This window comes from Vigna unguiculata, chromosome 7 (assembly GCF_037176805.1).
Source record: "Vigna unguiculata cultivar grain cowpea cultivar isolate G323 ecotype 2 chromosome 7, ASM3717680v1, whole genome shotgun sequence".
NCBI classification, from domain to species: Eukaryota; Viridiplantae; Streptophyta; class Magnoliopsida; order Fabales; family Fabaceae; genus Vigna; species Vigna unguiculata.
In genome coordinates, this window is record NC_140798.1 from 29914634 (window position 1) to 29935082 (window position 20449).

Consider the following 20449-nt stretch of genomic DNA (forward strand, 5'->3'; position numbering starts at 1 on the left):
TAATTTTTATAAACTATTTTCACTTTTTCAAAACTAATTGGGACTTTTCGAATTGTCTTTTCTTGTATACAATCTCTTTTTATATGTTATATTACTTCTCTCATACAAGCATCATGATTACTATGAGATAATACTATTTTTAATGTTCAACTCACATCCATTTTAAATCTAAATAATTGGATCATATTTTTTTACCTAAATCAATTTTTTTAGCAAAACTAATTTGATTTTTTTTTTAAATTCAGATCCAAATATTTGGATCAAGATTTAAATCTAGTTCAAATATTTGGATCAAGTTCAAAACCCAGAATCCATTTTTTATAAAAGAAATTTAAATTGAATTTTCTAAAACATGTGTCCTTAAGGCCAACACGACTCAGCCTGTCTAGGTCGTCAAGCTCGCTCGGCCCATCAGGGTCTCAAACCTGTTCAGTCTATACAGGTTGTCGGGCATGACCCGTCCGAATCGTCGGTCAACTCGACCCAACCCATTCGGGTCTTTGGGTTCGCTTGGCCTGTTCGGGCATCAGGCCTGCCCGGTCCGTACAAATCGGCTGGCACGGTGCGTTTGAGTCGTCAGGTCGACTCAGCCTGTCTGGGTCGTCGAGCCCGCTCGGTCCATTAGGATCGTCGGGCCTGCCCAATCCATATAGGTCGTCGGGCACGACCTGTCCGAGTTGTCGGGCCGACCCATCCAAGGCCATCTGAGTCTTCAGGCTTGCTTGGTCTGTTTGGGTATTTGGGTCCACCTGGCTCGTTCGGGTCATTGGGCCTGCCTGGCCCGTTCGGGTCTTCGGGCCCACTTGACCCGTTCAGGTCATCGGGTTCATTCAACTTTTTCGAGTCGTTGGGCCGGACTGACTCATCCGGTTTTTCAGGCCCACCTAGCTTGTTCATATCATTAGGCCTGCCCATCATGTTTTGGTCATTGGGCCCACCCGACCTTTTAGGGTCGTTGGGCCTGCCCGATCCGTACAGGTCATCGAGCAAGGCCCGTCCGAGTCTGAATTTAGCCTAGTCCATTTCAACCTTTAGCCTAACCCAACTAGAAATTTAAATTGAAAATTTGGATTGGATTTTTTGGATTATCCATATTTGAAAATCTTGATTTATAGAATGGATATCCAATCCATAAAATATATAAAATGTAAATTAGATTGAAATCCAGATTCATTAAAATGATTTTTAAATGGATTGGATTTTTAATAAAATGAATTTTAAGTTGATTGGATTAGAACAAGATTTTTTGTCTAGTCCTAGATGATAATATATTCCATTGTACGAAGACGTTCCAAAACAAAATTAATGAATGGATCACAAACAAGGAATATAAATGGAATAGAAAAAAAAATCCTATGACATGTTTGGTTTAAGAAAATAATATATAGATTTTTATCTTCTTATTTTATTTTATAGTTTAAGAAAATAAATTTCATTTGCAAATGCAAAGATTTAAAACATTTGTTTGGCTTGACTCCCTATTTTATGTTTTTGAAAAATAAAAGTATTAAAAATGTGTATTCTTGGCTATTTTGAATAACAAAGTCTTAAACTATTCCATCATTTATAGTAAGAAATTATATATCTTACTGATCTTATTGCACTACATGACATTTTGAAAAAATATTGATAAATGTCGATATTAATTCTTAAAACCTTTTCCATCACAAATAAATCTACAAGTCATATATGTTAATTATAAAAGATCTTGCAAAATTAACTCTACCCACTTATAACATAAAACAGCCTTCTGGTTTGTGTTTCTTTCTATTCTTTCTGACCAAATCTGAAATTTCATCAATTATTTTTCATATATAAAACATAAGCTAATAAGCTAATAATATGTATGGTTACAAATCACATCGACTAAATATAAATATAAAGTAATTTTATAATATATAAATAAGATACAAATTTTATTCTATTATATAAAATTGAATTAGAGTTAAATTTTAGTTAATATAAATATTGTATCAGCCATTGTTTAAAAATGTTCATTAGCTGTTTCACTTTTTCAAAACTAATTGGGACTTTTCGAATTCTCTTTTCTTTGTATACAGTTTTTTTTATATGGTATATTACTATCTCGTACACGCATTATTAGTACGAGATGATAGTTTATTCCATTGTAGGAAGACGTTACAAAACAAAATTAATGCATGGATCACAAACAAGGAATATAGCGGTAGGAAAAAAGAAGTACAAAAAAGAAAATGATATTTTTATTCTCATTTTGTACTCCACATTAAACTAAATTACGTAAGAAAATATAAAATGAGAGTTAAAATATGATTATCAGAAAAAATATTCTATAACATGTTTGGTTCAAGAAACTAATATATATAGATTTTTATCTCCTTATTTAATTTTATAGAAATAAATTTTATTTGCAAATTCAAAGATTTAAAAAGTTTGTTTAGCTTGACTCCATATTTTATGTTTTTGAAAAATAAAAATATTAAAAATGTGTCTGCTTGGCTATTTTGAATAAAAAAATTATGGAATGAATAGCTTAAGTAGAGATTAAAAAATAAAAATACTTTTGAAAATTATGAATATATTATCCATATGTATATATTTATTTGTTATTGATACATTAATTATCCTTATTATTTTGTAAAAGAGAAAATGAATTTTGACGCAAATAAAGACAAACATAGTAAACCAGAAATAAATGCATATGTATAGTGGAGCTAAATTGAAATTTTATCTGTGAAAGTATACGTTTTAACAGGATAGGAACCTTCCTCTTCCTTTCCCTCCCAAAAATTTAATTACAATTTTTTAATAAAAAAATTCAATTCACTCCCCACCGTATTTCAACCACTGTTTAATCTGTGCATAAATTGCAATCTCTCTTATTTTCTATCTTCTCCGCTCTCTAGTTTTCATGGATCCAGATTATGAAACAAAGTATGCCACTAATGGCAAAGTCATGTTTGGTTCAACCGTTCTTCTCTTCCTCCTCGTAATCGTTCTCCTTTTCGTTCACACTTTCCACCATTCATGCTTTCCTCGCCGCAACCACGCTATTCGAATCCCTTCCAAGGGCCTTCTTCCTTCCTCTCTCAAATTCCTTCCCATCTTCACCTACTCATATGAAGCCCAGACACGGACACGGACACGACACGGACACGGACACGGGGAAGCGTCTAAATCAAAAAAATGTAGGACACGGACACGGATATATATATATATATATATATATATATATATATATATATATATATATATATATATATATATAAATTACAATTCATAGTCTAAAAAATTGAAAATTAATATTTATATAAAAAACAATCCACCAATTATACTTCATGATCTAATAGAAATCAAGATAAACAATTATAAAAGAAATAAAGTCTAGCAAAAGAAAAACAAAAAAAAACGTAAGTAAATCATGATGTTTAACTCTCATATTTGTTCATCTTCATTGAAAAATGCTTCTTCTAATTCTGGTTCATCAAGAGATAGGCTAGCAATCTGAAGAATTCCGCTGTCTTCCAATGAAAAGTCATCTCCTCCAATATCCCATAATTTAGTTTCCTCTTCTCTATACTTTGAGGAGTTTCTTGAGAGAAGACGGAGATTACTATGGATAAATACTAAATCTTCTGCCCTTTTGGGAGTCATCTTATTTCTTTTCAAAGAATGTATAAAAGAGTAGGTACTCCAATTCCTTTCACAACAAGAAGAAGAAGAAGGTTGTCCAAGTAGCTTAAGAGCTATCTTTTGAAGTATTGGTGCCTGAGATCCATGAATAATCCACCATGATTTTGCATCCATTTTAGTTCTATCCCTTATAGCGTCGGGATCTGCAAAATCTTCTCTTTCATTTGAAAAGTTTGCAAACTCTATATTTGCTTGTCTCCTTACATCCACATCATCAAAGTACTTCATAAAACATTTTTTCCTTTCATGAGTAAGTTCTGCATCTTCATGTGGGGCAACTCTTTGTGAATCTTCACTTAACCATTCATCACTATAATATCTACAGTATTAAAGAACATAAGCATAAATTAACATAATATTATATATTATAGATAAGACATATACAAAAAAATATATAATAATAAAATAATTTAATAGTATAATTACCTTGGATTTAAAGAATGAGCAAGACAATGAAGAGATGTGCTACTCTTAGTCCAACGATCAATTAATACTGAGTTTACTGCCTCAAAAAAAGATGAATGTTCAACTTGTGCCTTTCCTTCATGTTGGTATATGATCTTCCTCACATCTTCAATCATTGAATCCCACATCTCATACACTAAATGAAGAGTAGCCATATCCGTATCTGTTTTTCTAATAACATCATAAATAGGGGCAGTAAAAGCAAGTATATAGTCAACCTTCATCCACCAATTATCATTCAATAAAGTTTCTTTGACTGTTCGTGCATTATCAACATTATCCTCTTTGTAATCAGACCATTCATTACTAATTACCATCTGTTGGAGTCCTCTTTTCAAGGTTCTAAATCTTTTAAGCATGATGATGGTTGAAGCAAATCTCGTTGGAGCAACAGAAAGAAACTTCAATGAATTGAAGTTATTAAACATTGATAATCTCATAGAGTGCCCCATAATGAAGTTTTTAATAAATGTAGCATCATCAGCAATCTGTGAGATCCAATAAAATTCTTCATAAAGATCACTATTTCTTTCTGTATTTTTTGCCGCACAAATATTTTTCAATGCAAGATTCAAGGTGTGCACTACACAAGGAGTCCAATATATTGAAGAAAATTCTGATTCTATGATCATACCTGCTGCCTTACATACTGCTGCATTGTCTGTGATAATTTGTACCACGTTTTGTGGTCCAACTTCCATAATTACATCTCTCATGTGTTTGGCAATAAAATCCTTGTCTTTTGTCTCACCAGATCCATCTATTGCTTTCAAAAACATTGGTCCACTCTCATTGATAGCCATAAAATTGATAAGAGGTCTTCTTTGAGGGTCGCTCCATCCATCGCTAACAATTGTCACACCTTTTGGCTTCCATGAATTCTTTATAGGTTGCAGAAGATTTTCTACATGAGCTCTTTCTTTATCAAGCAGTGGACCTCTCAATTTATTATATGATGGTGGTACATATCCACTAAGGTTAGAAGTATTGGCAGCGTAAGAAAAGGCACTCCTATAATAAGGACTTCTTGCGAGATGAAATGGTAATCCTGAAGAATAAAACATCCTTGCAATTTCACAATCAAGAGCATCTCTAGCTTGAATGTTGAAAGAAGCTTCTAGAGGACCCTTGAGTTTTTGGTGAACACCACCACTGCTTGTTTGCTTTCTTTCCTCAGATATAGGTGGTAGAGAGACCTTTTTCTTCTTTGAATTTTCAATTTTCAAAGTTGCTTCATTATCCAATCTTTTAAGCTCAGCAAGTTTTGTCGGATTCACTTTTGGACAAACTCTAACCCCTTCTCCCTTAATTTTTAAGAGATGAGCTCTCACTCGAGTGTAAGATCCATTAAATTCAAAATCGGTTTAATTACTCGAATCATACCCAGTTTGGTTCGAAAATTTCAAAATGGTACCTGCTTTGAACTTTGCCTCAATTTAGTACCCAATTTTGATTATTGCATCAATGTAGTACCCGCCGTTAAGTCTTCACAAACGGCGTTAACTACCTTGCCACGTGTCAGCCTCTGGATTTTTTAATTTTTTTTAATTTTTTTTTAATTTTTTTTAATTTTTTTTTAATTTTTAATTTTTTTTTTGAATTTTTTTTGAAAATTTTTTTTTTGCCACGTGTCAAATCCTTGATGTGACACGTGGCAAGGTACCTTGCAAGTGTCATTGTCTTCCTTTCAACTTAGTCCCCATATATGTCTATTTGTTTCAATTTAGTACCCATATATGTTTATTTGTTTCAATTTAGTACCCAATTTATTTGTTTCAATTTTATTCAAATATTTTATTTTTATATGGAGAAATATTGTATCTCTTTTAAGACAAAATTTATTATTTATATAAATGTTATATTGATACTTGTTACTAAAAATGAGTTATAAAATTAAGTATTGAAATTTATATTAAAGTTAATGGTAAAAGTCATGAATAACATATTTGTAAGTCATTTTTAGTAACAAATATAAATATAACATTTATATAAATAATAAATTTTGTCTTAAAAGAGATACAATATTTCTCCATATAAAAATAAAATATTTGAATAAAATTGAAACAAATAAATTGGGTACTAAATTGAAACAAATAAACATATATAGGTACTAAATTGAAACAAATAGACACATGTGGGGACTAAGTTGAAAGGAAGACAATGACACTTGCAAGGTACCTTGCCACGTGTCACATCAAGGATTTGACACGTGGCAAAAAAAAATTTTCAAAAAAAATTCAAAAAAAAAATTAAAAATTTAAAAAAAAATTAAAAAAAATTTAAAAAAAAAATTAAAAAAATTAAAAAATTCAGAGGCTGACATGTGGCAAGGTAGTTAACGTCGTTTGTGAAGACTTAACGGCGGGTACTACATTGATGCAATAATCAAAATTGGGTACTAAATTGAGGCAAAGTTCAAAGCGGGTACCATTTTGAAATTTTCGAACCAAACTGGGTATGATTCGAGTAATTAAGCCATTCAAAATCACACAAAGTACAGTTGACCATATAATTTCCACCACCAGGAGTTTTTCTTATCTTTGTAAAATATCTCCAAAGGAGTTTTGTTTCATCTTCTTGTTCAATAGCTTGATTAGGTCTACTCATCTTAATTTCCTATAATAAAATAAATTGAAAATACAAAATTTACTTAATATTTAAAATTTAAAAATAAAACCAAAGTATATAATTTAAATAATTTTTATACATAATATATTTATAAAATTAAATTCAAAATATAAAATTTATAATTTTATGTTTATAATTTAAATTATAAAATAAATTAAAATTATGTAATGCATATGTATTGAAATTTGAAATTAAAAACTAATAAAGTATCATGTATAATCTAATAATAATATAAAATATAATTATCTATAAAATATAATTATTTATAAAATAATATATTTTTAAAGTAATGTTAAATTATTAAATTATTTTATATTGTTAAAAGAACAAGGAACATAATACTCTCACATGTATAAGTTATAGCAAATATGATGGATGCATAGAATGCCATTAAGTATTAAAAAAGTTAAATTATTAGCATTTAATGGATGAATTTAATAAGTAGAAGAAAAAGAGGGTGTGGATAAAATTTAATATAGAAGGCAAAGAATTTAATAGATAGAAGAAGAGAAGACGTAAAGAGTACTTACCTTTTTCTACACACTTCTTCTTCTCAGTATTTACTTTTTTCTCCTGCTCAAAATATATCTCTTTTTATTCTTCTATCCGAGCTTCTTCCTTCTTCCTTTAAGAGCTTTTTTGCAATGACCATGTGTTTCGCTCACTAAATCTCAACGTTTCTTTCTTTTACCTCTAACTGATTTCTTTTCCTTTGTATATTTTGTAAGTCTCTGTATGTATTTATAGAACATGTATAAGGTTTTTGTTATTAAAAGATGAGATATAAAGATATTCAAATAGATATATTTGAGGATTATTTTGTTAAAATTTTTGGTTTTAATTTTATATAATTTATTAAGATTTTTAGTTAAGATTATTTATATATTTATCTTTATTTTTTTATATATAAAGTAATTTATTTATATTTATTTGAAATATGGAACATGTATCTAGTAATTTATTTATATTTATTTACGTATAAAAAATGAAAGATGTTATAGATTAAAATTAATTATAATATAATATATTATATAATGATAAAACAAGTTAAAATCTCTTTAAATAAAATATTTTAAGAAAATTTTAGATAAAGTGAAAACTGAACAGATGTATTTCTTTTCAGATTTTTTTTTGTTTTGCTTAACTTTCCCTTTCCTATCTTCTATCTTCCCTTCTCTCCGCGACAGGCAACTCTGCAAGGCGTCCACGTTCCACTTTTTCAGCACCACAAACGTGTTTTTTCTGCATCCGTCCGGCAAAAAAAAAGCTTCCGACACCGCGTCGTGTGCGCTTCCGGCAAGTGTCCGTGTCCGGTGCGCCTCCGACGCGGGGAAGCATGGCTCCGACGCCGTGTCGGAGCTTCATAGTCATCCAACACCCACCGCTCTCTCCACGACTACGTCGTCTACTTGTCGGAGTTTACCGACGGCCAACAATGCCGTGTGCTTCCCAACTGTAACCACGTGTTCCACGCCCATTGCATCGATGCATGGTTCACTTCTCACTCTAACTGTCCACTTTGTCGAATCACTGTTCACCGACACGCCGTACCGGTCCAACCATTTTCTAACACTAAACCGGCTTCGTTGGGTTTTTCTTCTTTTCCCGCATCGGTTTGGTGCCCGAGGAAGTCGTTGGAAATGGTAAGCTTAATAGTGGAGCTAAAAGGTGGCCGGGATCCAGATCTGGGTCGTGGACCCATGATATCAAGGGCTGATAATTGATACCGTTGTACAACTGGCAGTTGGGTTTTTCAGCGGCGCCCAGTGCTACTGAAAAACGTGGCGTTCTCTTTGGTTGACCCTGCCCATATCCACTCTTCTTTGGCGCTATTGCAAGATTATGTTTTGTTATTTTCTGGAAGTGATGAGTGAAAAAAATAGAATTGTTGTACCAATTACATGAATATGAAAATTCATCATTGGAATTTATTATTCAATTAGGGTAGGTATCAGTATTGATTGGCATCCCCGGAATGATATGGTCACGGATCCACAGGATGAAGAAAACGAAATCAAATTTGTCTTCACAAGAAGAAAATTTATACACTAGTACCTTCTGAAATTTTGACCAACCTAAACCGTTATTTGAAACCAAACCTTTTGAAAAATTGAGGTAATCACTGATTTTTCTTTTTTTTTTCCATAAAATTGGTGGAGTGGTAAATGGGCCTGCAAGAAGTAAACTGAAAAGCCCGTTACTGTACGGGGCTAAGTGCGGGGTGCAGAAAGAATAGAAAAATGTGTGGTAATAAAGACGCAAAGAAATAGAAAAGTTGCTGAATATAGCCAGAAGCATTGGATGGCGCAGCGCATCGCTACTTCTACCTTACCATTGTAACAAACATATTTGAGATTGGGAAATGATACATTAACAAAAAAAAATTTGACAAACTACTAAATAAAGTAAAAAAAGTACTATTTTTATTACTTCTTTTTAATTAAAAAATAAAAAGTTAATCTACTTTAATCCTATTTATAGAAAGTTTGTAAACTTTGTCAAAATATTTTTTGTCAAAACCTCATTTTCCTTTGAGATTATAAACCGAAAGCCTGCAAAGTGGAAGGGAACCAGACCAAAGCAAAGCAAAAGAAAATGGGAAGCAAAGCAAATTTGTTGTGGCTATTGGGCACGTGCATGTGTGTTATTGTAGCGCATCACGAAGCCGGTGCTGCAGGTCCTGCCGGTGCTGCAGGTCCTGTCGGTGCAGCCAGACCTGTCGGTGCTCCCAGACCTGCCGGTCCTGCCGGTGCTGCTAGACCTGCCGGTGCTGCCGATCCTGCCGGTGCTGCCAGACCAGCCGGTGCTGCCAGTGCTGCCGGACCTGCCGGTGCTGCCGGTGCTACCGGTGCTGCCGGTCCTGTCGGTGCTGCCGGTGCTGCCGGTCCTACCGGTGCTGCCGGTCCTGCCGGTGCTGCCGGTGCTGCCGGTCCTGCAGGTGTTGCCGGTGCTGCCAGACCAGCCGGTGCTGCTGGTCCTACCGGTGCTGCAGGAGAATTGCGAGGCAAAGAGCTAATCAAGAGTGTGTGCAAGACAAGGGGAAACAGTGAACTGTGCTTGAAGGTGCTTATGTCGGACCCAAGCAGCCCAGAAGCCTCCCTAAAGGACCTGGCAATAATAACGCTGAAGGCAGCGGCAGAAAACGCGAGCAACATATTAGTAGACGCGAAGATGATGATCGATGACCCGACCTTGGAACCAGCAATACAACAGGGACTGTCTGATTGCAAGGAGAATTTGTTGGATGCAGAAAGCCAAATTCAAGACACTATTGCTTCCGTTTTGTCCGACGATGAGAAAGATGCCCTAACGTGGATGAAGGCAGCCCTAGCGGCAATCGACACATGTGACGAATCCATCCCCGGCGACGATGACATTCTCTCGAAAAGGAGTGTAAGCTTTCGCCAACTCTGCAACATTGCCCTCTCCATCAACAAGAGAATGATGGGCGTCAATGCCTAGATGCTACTTACCATCTCTCAATCCAATGTTGGTGTCTTTTTGTCTCCACGTTTTGCAAATCCTAGATGTTTTTGCTTGACAAGGTGGTTTAGCTTTTAGTTATTAGGTGGGTGGATGAGAAAATTAACTAACGTTCTCGTGCATTCAATAGGAACATATGCAGGCACCCACACATACTGTGCTAGAATATGGCACCCCCTATTGTCTTAGAACAACATCCTTTTCAATCTTTCTCCATTCCTTGTAAAAAAACCTATCTTTTATTTTCACATTCAGCACATTACATCACATAACCAATATTTATTCCTTTCTCCTCTCAATTGCTTTTTTTTCCATTATTTTTTATTCATAAAAATATGTTAGCTATAATAATAAAAATGTTCGCCAATGCAATGATGAAATCAGAAGTCACATAGGATTTGGCAATGTCACCTTTCTTCGTTCCACACTCGAGATTGATAACGCATAAAGAATGCAAACATGGTCTTTCACAAATCACAGAAGCGTTGCCATGTTGCGTCATGAAATGACACTATTATAATTTTCTACAGAAGCTCGCAGTTATTGCAGTGAGAATAAAAAGGTTGTTCATGAAGAAATTGTCGAAGAGGTTAACGCTATGGAGCTTGGGAGGGCGAAGAGAAGGCCTTTACACAAAAATATGATAGAGATACTACATCTCTTCTTTCATCAAGGCTTGTTTCATCTTACTATAACAGCTTTAATTTGAGCGTGTCAGAAACAAAAATTTACTTCTCAACATTTTGTTTTGGTTAATACTACCGATTATTGTAAAATGTGGCATATGAAATTGGGACATCCTCTAATCAAATCTTACAAGTTGTTGCTTCCTAACATCCTCACATTTCTTTTTTATATGTCATAGCTTGTGGTTTTGCTAAACAAAAATGCTTACCCTTTAACTCCAACACTACTAAAACTACCCATTCATCTAATCCTTATCCTATACATCGTTCTGTTTCTTATGATAAATGTTCCTCTGATCATGGTTCTTTTTGTCACAACATTTCTGCCCAAGCTGAACACTTTTCCTTTAAAGAAGCTCCTCAAAGTGACTATTGAAAATATGCAATGGTTGCTAAAATAGATGCTCTCAATAAAAACCGTACTTGGACATTAGTTTCTCTTCCTCCTGAAAACAAAGTCATCAGTTGTAGATGGGTTTACAAGGCTTAGCTGGTTGCAAAGGGATTTACACAAGGATAGATTACTTTGAGACATTCTCTCTGGTTGTGAAGCTAACTTCTTTAAGACTTGTCCTTGCGCTAGTTGCTGCTAAACATTGGTTTATACACCAACTAGATGTGGATAGTGCTTTTCTCCATGGTTATTCAATGAAGAAGTTTTCATGAAGCCCCCTCGTGGACTATTTGTTCCTCATCCAAAGTGTGTTTGCATGCTTCACAAGTCCATATATGGTCTCAAGTAGGCTAGCAGAAACTGGAAACACAAATTCATTACAAAACTTCTTCTTCTTAGGTACTCCAAAAAAAGTTCAAACCTCTCCTTTTTTGTCAAAGTCTCTTCTCCACTGTATAGTAGGTTTATGTGACGTACTTGTAGCGATATCACAGAAATTCATATTGTTAAAGCTTATCTTCACAACCAATTCCTTATAAAAGATCTCGGTCCTCTTAAGTATTTTCTGGGACTCGAAGTCATTCGGTCCTCATATGGTCTCGTTATAAACCAAAGGAAATAAAGCTTAGACCTCATAACAAAAACAAATCTTTTTGACTGCAAACCAACATCAACACCATCTGATCCTTCAGTTAAATTGCATGTTGATGAAGAACTGTTATTGATTGACCCCTCTTCCTACCGGCGCATCATTAGGAGATTGATTTATTTGACATGGTATTTCTTTTTGTTGTACAATAACTTGGCCAAGTTGGCCAGGTTGCGTCTTCCCCTCGTCAATCACATATGCAACAAGCTTTAAGAATCCTTCTTTATCTGAAAAATGCCACTAGCTATGGTCTCTTATATCAGTCCAACACTAATCTTAAAATCCAAGCCTATTCAAATTTTGATTGGGCATCCCATCTCTGGCTTTTGTATCTTCCTTGGCACATCTTTGATTTCTTAGAAATCTAAGAAACGAACTATGGTCTTAAGGTCTTCATTAGATGCTGGATATTGTACTTTGGCCTCCCTCACTTGTGAATTATCGTGGCTTCAATACATTTTCCGAGATCTCCATTTCCACACCTTATACAACCTCTTGTGATAACAACTCTGCTATTAAAATAGCTAAAAATCCCACTAAGAGAACTAAACATGTTATACATATGTTTTGTTATCTCTATTAACATATTCTGTTAAATCTGTTTTCATTTTGTTTGTTTACCTTTTTTGTACAACTCTTTGATTAAATGTTTTATTATACATCTATATATTCAAGCCATTCTTTGTAATCAGTGACATGTATTGGAATATATGAATGATATTTTCTTCTCCTCATTTCTCTTTTTTCCAATACACTCACAAAATAGGAATCTAGGTCGTTGAATTATTGTTATTTTTGGGAAAACTAACGTCGAGATGTTCGAGGAAAGGAAAATAATCAACGATTAGAAAGAGATCGACATTTCAAAGAAAATCCATGTGGGTGACAAGGACTCGATGAGTAGGGTTTGCATATGCTTTCATGTGATTTAACTATACTAAAGTAATGCCACATCATTTGAAAAAATTGCATATGACATGTTTTGATTAGATCCACATGAAATAGCACCAAAACGCCTTTCCGAAGGACACCAAAGTAACGCCATATACACACACATACACATACTACACACTTTTTTTTTCTCTTCTAATTGTTTGGCTTATCATGGAATTCATTCACATCTTCAAGATCACAATGTGTGTGCACTTATGTTCAAATAATGTAATTCATGTCAATTAAATATTTTTTTATGTTGCACATTTGAATATTTTTACTCCTTAATAATATTTTTATTTATTGTGTTTTTTATTTGCACATGAGAATGCCTAATTGTAAATTTATTTGTTTAATGATACAAACTTTTCATTTACTATGTAATATAAAAAGGAAGTTGATCTTCTTTATTATCTTATTATTAATTCTTGTTTCATTTGAATACCTCTTTTGTTTTGCTAAAACACTTCTCATCATCTCTCAATAGTTTAACTAATTTGGCAATGAAAAGTTTTCATATTATTCATCTTATCAAATCCATAATTATACAATTATTTTTCTTTGTGGGATTTCATTTTTATTAAATTGTTTCTAAGGCACTGATTTAAGACACACATTTAATTATTTTTATTTATTTTTTAATATTATTATTAGTTATTTATTTTTATCATGTAGAATATTAGTTTTTGTATTTCTTATATTTTTTTATTTTCTAATTCATCATCAGAAGTGTAATTTTATCATTGCAATTGTATAATTTTTTTTACTATGATATAATAATTTAATGTGACTATCGTGATTTTTTTGTCACTATCGAATATATTAATTATAAATTATTATTAGTTTAGTCTTTGCTATTTTCATGCTTTTGTTTTAAGTGGTGTATTTTAACTTTTATTAATGTATTAAAAAAGATATTTCATTATAATTTTAAAAAATGGAAGTAAAAAGACATTTAAATTATTTTTAATTTGAATATCTATTTTGTTAATAATTTTTTAAAAATATTTTTAAATTTTATCAATCAGATTTCATTAATATTTGAAAATTTAATAAATGTTTTGGTTCTCATTACTCAAATTTGTTCTCTTATATAAATCTTGTCTCACTTATATTATTCATTTGAATTCATAAATCTCTCCACACTCATTTCTCATCAAAACTCATCTCCTTTGTCCATTTTCATTCTCTTCATCTATACTCATCTATTTCATTCACACACATATCTTTCATCTACATATTTTCAAGGGTGGCAATATGGGCTTGGCTTAGTGAGCCGGCCAGCCAAAAAATACAGTGTGGGCTGAGATATTGAGCCTTCTAGCCCGCAAAAGTCCAACACGCATAACCTAGTTCTCTTCCATTCCATCAAACATTATGTCTTTGTCCAACCATCAAACATAATGGTACAACCAGTTCTCTTCCATTCCTCATTGCATTCTTCAAGCATTAAATCTGTTTTGCTCACATCTTATTTTAGGAGCTTCTCTCTGATATCATGACAAGATGGTGGTTTGTAGCCAACTCCATATTTACCAATCATTTCACACATCTTTGCAAATGTTGGATTTGTAATCACATTGAAAGGAATGGCATTGGTGTAAAAGACTTCAGCTACTTGAGCATCAACCTCTTCTTTGAATCCTCTTTTCATCATTTGATTTATAGGTGCTTGGACTCCCCCCCTTAATAGTATTGGCAATTGTTTGTTTTCCTTTAAAGCCAAACAACCTATGTCCTCCTTTAACAATCTCAGTTTCTACATTTCCTTCATCAATGATATTCAACTTTCTTCTCTTTAATGAAACATGCTTAGATTCTGTAACTATCTTTATCATCAAATTTTTAATTTCGTTCGAAACAGAGGCATAAGGTTCAGAATCCTCCCTAGTTCCAATAGATGATATTTGAATCTAAATATCCTCCCACTCATAATTTTTGAGCAATAACTACATTTAACTTTTCTACCATTGGCATTAATATCAAACCCGTGTTTCCATCCAATATAAGACCGATTTCCCGAAGTATTTTTACTTCTAGTCTTAACAGATGAGGATGCACTTGGATTAGTATCCACTGAATTTGATGCATTTCCATACATAATAATCTAACTTTTCACTACAAATTTAACCAGAAAAAGAAAAGATCACAAGTGCAGCTGTAAGGAGCTTAAATACTTCAATCAATATGTAAGTATTTAAAAAATAAAAAAATTAAAAATTAAACTAACTAAACAGTTAGAAAAAAGAGGAGAGGATGCATGATATTACAGCGCAACAAAGGGAGAGAGAACAAAGCACTCATGAGTGAAGGATGTGACCATTGTAGATGGCGAGATGGTGGCCGATGGCGACACCGATGGTCACAAGCAGGGACGTGACGATGACACGACCAAGTAGATGGCGACCCGACCCACCACCACGGCCACAACGACAACGAACGACAGCGGATGAATGAGAACAAATGACACAAACACGAACCAATGACGACGCCACAAATAGAGAATGACACGAACGAACGACGATGACGTGACCAACAAAGACAGACACAAATGCGAGTGCGGTGGCTAACAGAAAAAAAAAATGCGACGACGAGTGCAGTGGCCACTAGCTTTAGACGTGATGGCTAATACGGTGGCTAAAAGCTCTAGAAGCGATGACGAAAGGTTCAATAGATGACAATGAGCGAGAAAAATCACGACTGCACAAATTGAAAATGAAAAACCCTATATCGCGAGAAAATTCAAGTTAGGTCTCCCTCCAAACGACCTCATTTCTGTTTCAAATTTTCACCCATTCAAACTTGCAACACGCTACAAACTCACGATTTTGCATGATTTTAACAATCCCACCTTCGAGTTACTTTCAAGTTTTACTTCAAAGCCGACTTTACTTTCGAGTTAACTCGAAAGCCATGTCTAGGATAGTAAACTCGTTTGAGTTAGGGAGTTAACTCGCGAGTTTGATTACTATGGTTTGAACTACTACGTGTTATGCTTGGAGTTACCAAATTTGAATCAAGGAGAAGTATTAAAGTGTAATGCAAATTCTAGAAAAATCTAGAAAATCCTAAGATAAATGTATATATTGAAATGTAATGAAAATTCTAGATCAATGTAGAAAAGTCTAAGATTACATAGGTAAAAATCTAAAACATTATACATAAGTTCTACTTAAAATGTTCTAGAATAATCATGTAAGTGAGATGTGATCTATATATACCCATGTGTATTCTACCATTTTATGTATGACAACATCTAACAACTCACAACTACATAAATGCTATTTCCATAATTTTCTCTATCATATCAACTATTACTTTCACGAGCTATGATAGGTTAACAATGTTTTTAACAAAGTTTTTGACAAACTTTCCTATTTAAGTAAAAAACTATTATTTTATTTTAATTAAAAAAAATAATCTTTTTTAATTCTATTTTTAAAAACTTTGTTAAGTTTGTTAAAAAAAAAATTGACAAAAGATAATTTTCCTACTTTCATAACCCGAAAACACTATAAAAAAGTAAGAAATTTTTTTGTCAAACTGTTATTGACAAAGTTTTAACAATGTCGACATGGCAACACTCAATTCGATATTTTTTTAAATAATTTATCATGGCTTGAAAAGAGAAAATAAAGGTTTGGTGAAGAGTTTATCGAAGTTTGTGAACAAAAACATTGTAAAGTAACAAAATCCAAAAATGTAGCATAAATTTTTTGACAAACATTTTATTGAGAAAGTTACTAAATATAGTAATTTTTTAAAATAATTTTTAAGAAACATTTTATTGACAAAATTATTAAATATAGTAATTTTTAATTATTTTATGGAAGTTAAAAAAAGTAAAATAATAAAATTTTAATTTTTCTTTTTACAAAAGTGATTGTTTGCCAAAGTTTATCGTACATGTTAAACTATCATTTTTGATAGATAAAAGGACGGATTTTTTGAGACACAAATTTATACACTTTACAAGTGAACAAGGAAAAGATGAAATGAAATAATTTCCCTAAAACTGTTGTTGGAGTAATAATTAAACATCTTATCTTTTCTTTGAACATTAATTATAACAGTGTATTAATTCAAAACAACGAAGGTTTTACATTAAAAATGACGTATTGCAGGGTCTGTGTATTTGTTACACCGGATCACCAGCTTATTTTACCATAAGAAAAAAAATAAAGCTTAAAGGAAGAACAAAGTGAATGAGCGAATGAATGTATCTATCTATACGAAGTTAGTTGCGAAAGGCACTGTGGTCTGGGGCAGCCAGTTATCTCCGAGCAAGAAGTTAGAGACAGAAAAATTAGCAGCATCAGTGGCATTAATCACGTGGTAACCGGGCCACGTGACTCTGTTGGCAGTGGTCGATCCAGGTCCAGTGTTGTTAAACTCTGCATAATACAAAGTGTTCAAAGCAAAATCACCGTCCCATTCACGCCACCCACCTGCATCGATCACGCTGTCCATAAAACTCTGCATGTAAACAGTTCTTGAGTAGTTTTTCCATGGCCTTCCCAGATAAGTTTCAGCCGCGTTTATGTTCGCAGCCAAATCATCGGCTGCTCTAATCATACAATACTGGATACAAATTCCGGTGTTTTGGTTGGGGTCGGTTCGGCCTTGTGCGGTTATGGCGTTGAATTGGCCATTCATTGGAAGACGAGGATACAGGTTACAGTTTTGCAACACTGTCGCCGCGTTTCCGAATATGAAATCCACGGTGCCGTAGATGTCGCATTCCCTGTAGAATTGTCGCAGGGAATGCGCATAGAGTGTGTCTTGGTACCCCTCGAAACTGCAACTGTAAAACGCCGATAAATCTGCCCCGTTACGAAGTGCTACGGCTTGGTGCTTCTCTGCTCCGGCAGTGTTACGGATTGTCATGTTAACACCCACAAATCCTGCTCCAACCACCGCTGCAATAAAAGTGCATAATGTAATAATATCAGTCATAATGGCTCATTTCTTTAGGTGAAACTCACAATGGCTAATGATTATATAAGCAAATCAACAACTAAAAGCTTTTTTTTTTTTTTTTCTTTTTCGTCCGAAAACTATTTCGTGAACTTTTAGCCACTTTCTTACTTTTATTTTCATTCTTTCACACGTGTATCTATCCATCTATATATAAATGTATTGTTTTTAAACGTATTTATGGAATTATATTGACCAAGAAGACATGACAAATAAATGTTAAACTTGTGTTAATAATAGATCATTTTTTGGTGCGCTGATTATGTAGTAAACGTAATCTAGTGTACGTACCAAAAGTTGCGGACTTGAAGGTTGTCCAGCCATCAACAACACTACGATTCCCTGTAATAATTGTCTTGTTGATGCCATCTCCAACCATCATCAAGTACGTCTTTTTCTTATCAATGGACACATTTTCCTCGTAAACACCCGCAGTGACGTAGATGAGGAAGTATCCCGATGTAGAGGAAGACTTGTTGGGCGCCGCCGCAATGGCGTCATTCAAGGTGGTGAAGTTCCCACTACCATCTTTACTGACAGTGACGATGTCCTTCACCTTCACCTCGTCACCCACATTCGCCTGAAGGAGCTTTCTCCGACTCACGGACTCGTAGATCGCGCGCGTTCTGCTGGACATCTTCAGCGGTAAACGGCCGTTTCGAAAGGAGCGGTGTTGGGCGGGTGGGTGAAACGCGGTGACGTTAGCGTTGGTGGGGAGCCAGCCCTTGGTGAAGAGCGCGAGAGAGACGGTGTAGAGCTTGGTGTCGTTGGAAAGCGGGAGGAAGAGTCCATTGCTGACGCGCCAAGCGGAGGCGGTGGCTTGGAGGCCTTCCAAGCAGGTTTGTTGGTTGGTTAGAATGGCGCTGAGAAGGGTTTGGATGTCGTCAGCTCGCGAAGTGGGGAGGAGCGTGCTTTTGCGGTTGACTGTTTGGAAGGAACTGGAGAGAAAGTCGACGTTGAGTTCGGCCAGGGTTTGGCAATCTTGGAGCGCGTGGATTGCTGAGGTTGATAGAGAGGAGCTGCGTTGGAGGTATCTGTTAACCAACTTCAAGAACTTGGTCGCTTGTGAAAGAGACTCTCTCACTGAGAATCGCCCATAGTCGTAAACATTGGCGTTTCGGGGAGGGAGGACGGAACTGCAATAAGATGGGTCTGGGGTGGATTTGCATATTGTTCTGGGAGAGACAGAAGCGGTTGGAGGGGTTTCTGCGAAAACCAGGGAGATGAATAACATGGGTACGATGAGGATGAGAAATTTTGTTGTTTTTGGGAGGGAATTACGTAATTTGTTGGCCATTGGGACTTGATATGCAAGAACTGAGTGTGAGATGAAAATTGAGTTGAATCACTTGATATTTATATAGGAATTAAAGGAGGTGGTTTTCTAAATACAAAGATTCCGTGTTGCAGTTACCATTTACATCTATGTATGAATGCATGTTGGGCGATTGGGTTAGTGCAATTGCACTGCAAAGTTGGAGACCATAGACCAGTATTTGGAAATTGAAAAGTGGAAAAAAGTAATCTCTGCTTCACATTATGAGATCTCATATCCATGAAATTATGTGATAATATAATCGCTCGTTGCCTCTTTAATATAGTATTGTTTTTCTTTTCCGCGTCTATTCTTTAACTGCTATATATGTATACATTCAAAAAACATTTTCCTCTGTCAACGGAGTTGTCTTCAACCTAATCTCACACAAATCCAATGAACTTTTACCGGGTGCTGTTATAAAAAAACATTGACTTCATGAGGACGATGAATGGCTCAGTGTGGTGTACACTATAAATCAATACTCGAAATTTGTGCCACAGTATTATTTTTAATTTAAATGAACTCGCGTTTTCATGAAGAGTTTTCTTAAATCTGCTTCAAGAAGAATGAATAATCTTCGAATTATGATGTTTATGGATTAATAAGTGTATGTTTGAATTTTAGTTTAAATAAAGTTAAATAGATTTTACTAGAGTTTAAGGAAGTTTGAAATAAATTTTATTTTTGATTGGAACCGACAGAAATGTCGAGGCAATACTTTATAGAAATTAAAAGTTGGTGTGTTTTGAGAATTATTTCCGAAGATCTTGTCTCCTGATAATGCTAATTTTTTGTACAAAGTAAATCAAACACAAACTCCAAATTTTTGAGAAAATAAAACTTCCTATCTACCAAAACATTCTGAAAGAAATTTTGTTTTTGTCCTAGTAGTAATGGAGAGTTTTTATTTTAGCCTTTTTCTAATTTTTAGTTCATATTATATTAAATTAATTAAAAATTAGACTAAACATCCACAAACTGAAAAGGAAAAGAGGCAGGAAGTCTTGGTTTATTTTATTAGCTCAATTTAAAACAATTGCATAATTTTATAGGATGCGATGTTAAATGTCATTCGGAAGAGTATGTGTTCTGAATATGTTACTTTCTCGTGAGGGTGTAAAACAATATCTTATAATTAATTATCACTAATCATGTCGTAGATATTATAAATGAGTCCGGTTTTTCTGTTGATTTTTTTTATTGAGTATTAAAAAAATAATATTTTAGTATTTTAAAGATAATTT

The 20449-nt window shown here is 34.1% G+C and overlaps 3 protein-coding genes across 3 annotated transcripts; 1 reads left to right on the plus strand and 2 right to left on the minus strand.

The window, feature by feature from the left end:
* Nucleotides 1-3388: 3388 nt before the first annotated feature.
* On the minus strand, nucleotides 3389-8467 carry LOC114180749 (uncharacterized). The gene is made up of 3 exons (XM_085676022.1): nucleotides 8317-8467; nucleotides 4099-5467; nucleotides 3389-3991 (listed from the first exon to the last, which is right to left on the minus strand). Exons 1-3 carry the CDS (start codon nucleotides 8465-8467, stop codon nucleotides 3415-3417), a joined length of 2097 nt encoding a protein of 698 aa, XP_085532148.1. The 3' UTR covers nucleotides 3389-3414.
* An 824-nt stretch (nucleotides 8468-9291) lies between these two features.
* LOC114192619 (uncharacterized) lies at nucleotides 9292-10547 on the plus strand. Its single transcript, XM_028082398.2, has one exon. The coding sequence runs from the start codon at nucleotides 9361-9363 to the stop codon at nucleotides 10225-10227; it is 867 nt and encodes a 288-aa protein (XP_027938199.2). The 5' UTR covers nucleotides 9292-9360; the 3' UTR covers nucleotides 10228-10547.
* Nucleotides 10548-16991: 6444 nt separating this feature from the next.
* Nucleotides 16992-19227, minus strand: LOC114192404 (putative pectinesterase/pectinesterase inhibitor 41). Its single transcript, XM_028082115.2, has 2 exons — nucleotides 18179-19227; nucleotides 16992-17829 (listed from the first exon to the last, which is right to left on the minus strand). The coding sequence occupies exons 1-2, from the start codon at nucleotides 19182-19184 to the stop codon at nucleotides 17138-17140; spliced, it is 1698 nt and encodes a 565-aa protein (XP_027937916.2). The 5' UTR covers nucleotides 19185-19227; the 3' UTR covers nucleotides 16992-17137.
* Nucleotides 19228-20449: the final 1222 nt, after the last annotated feature.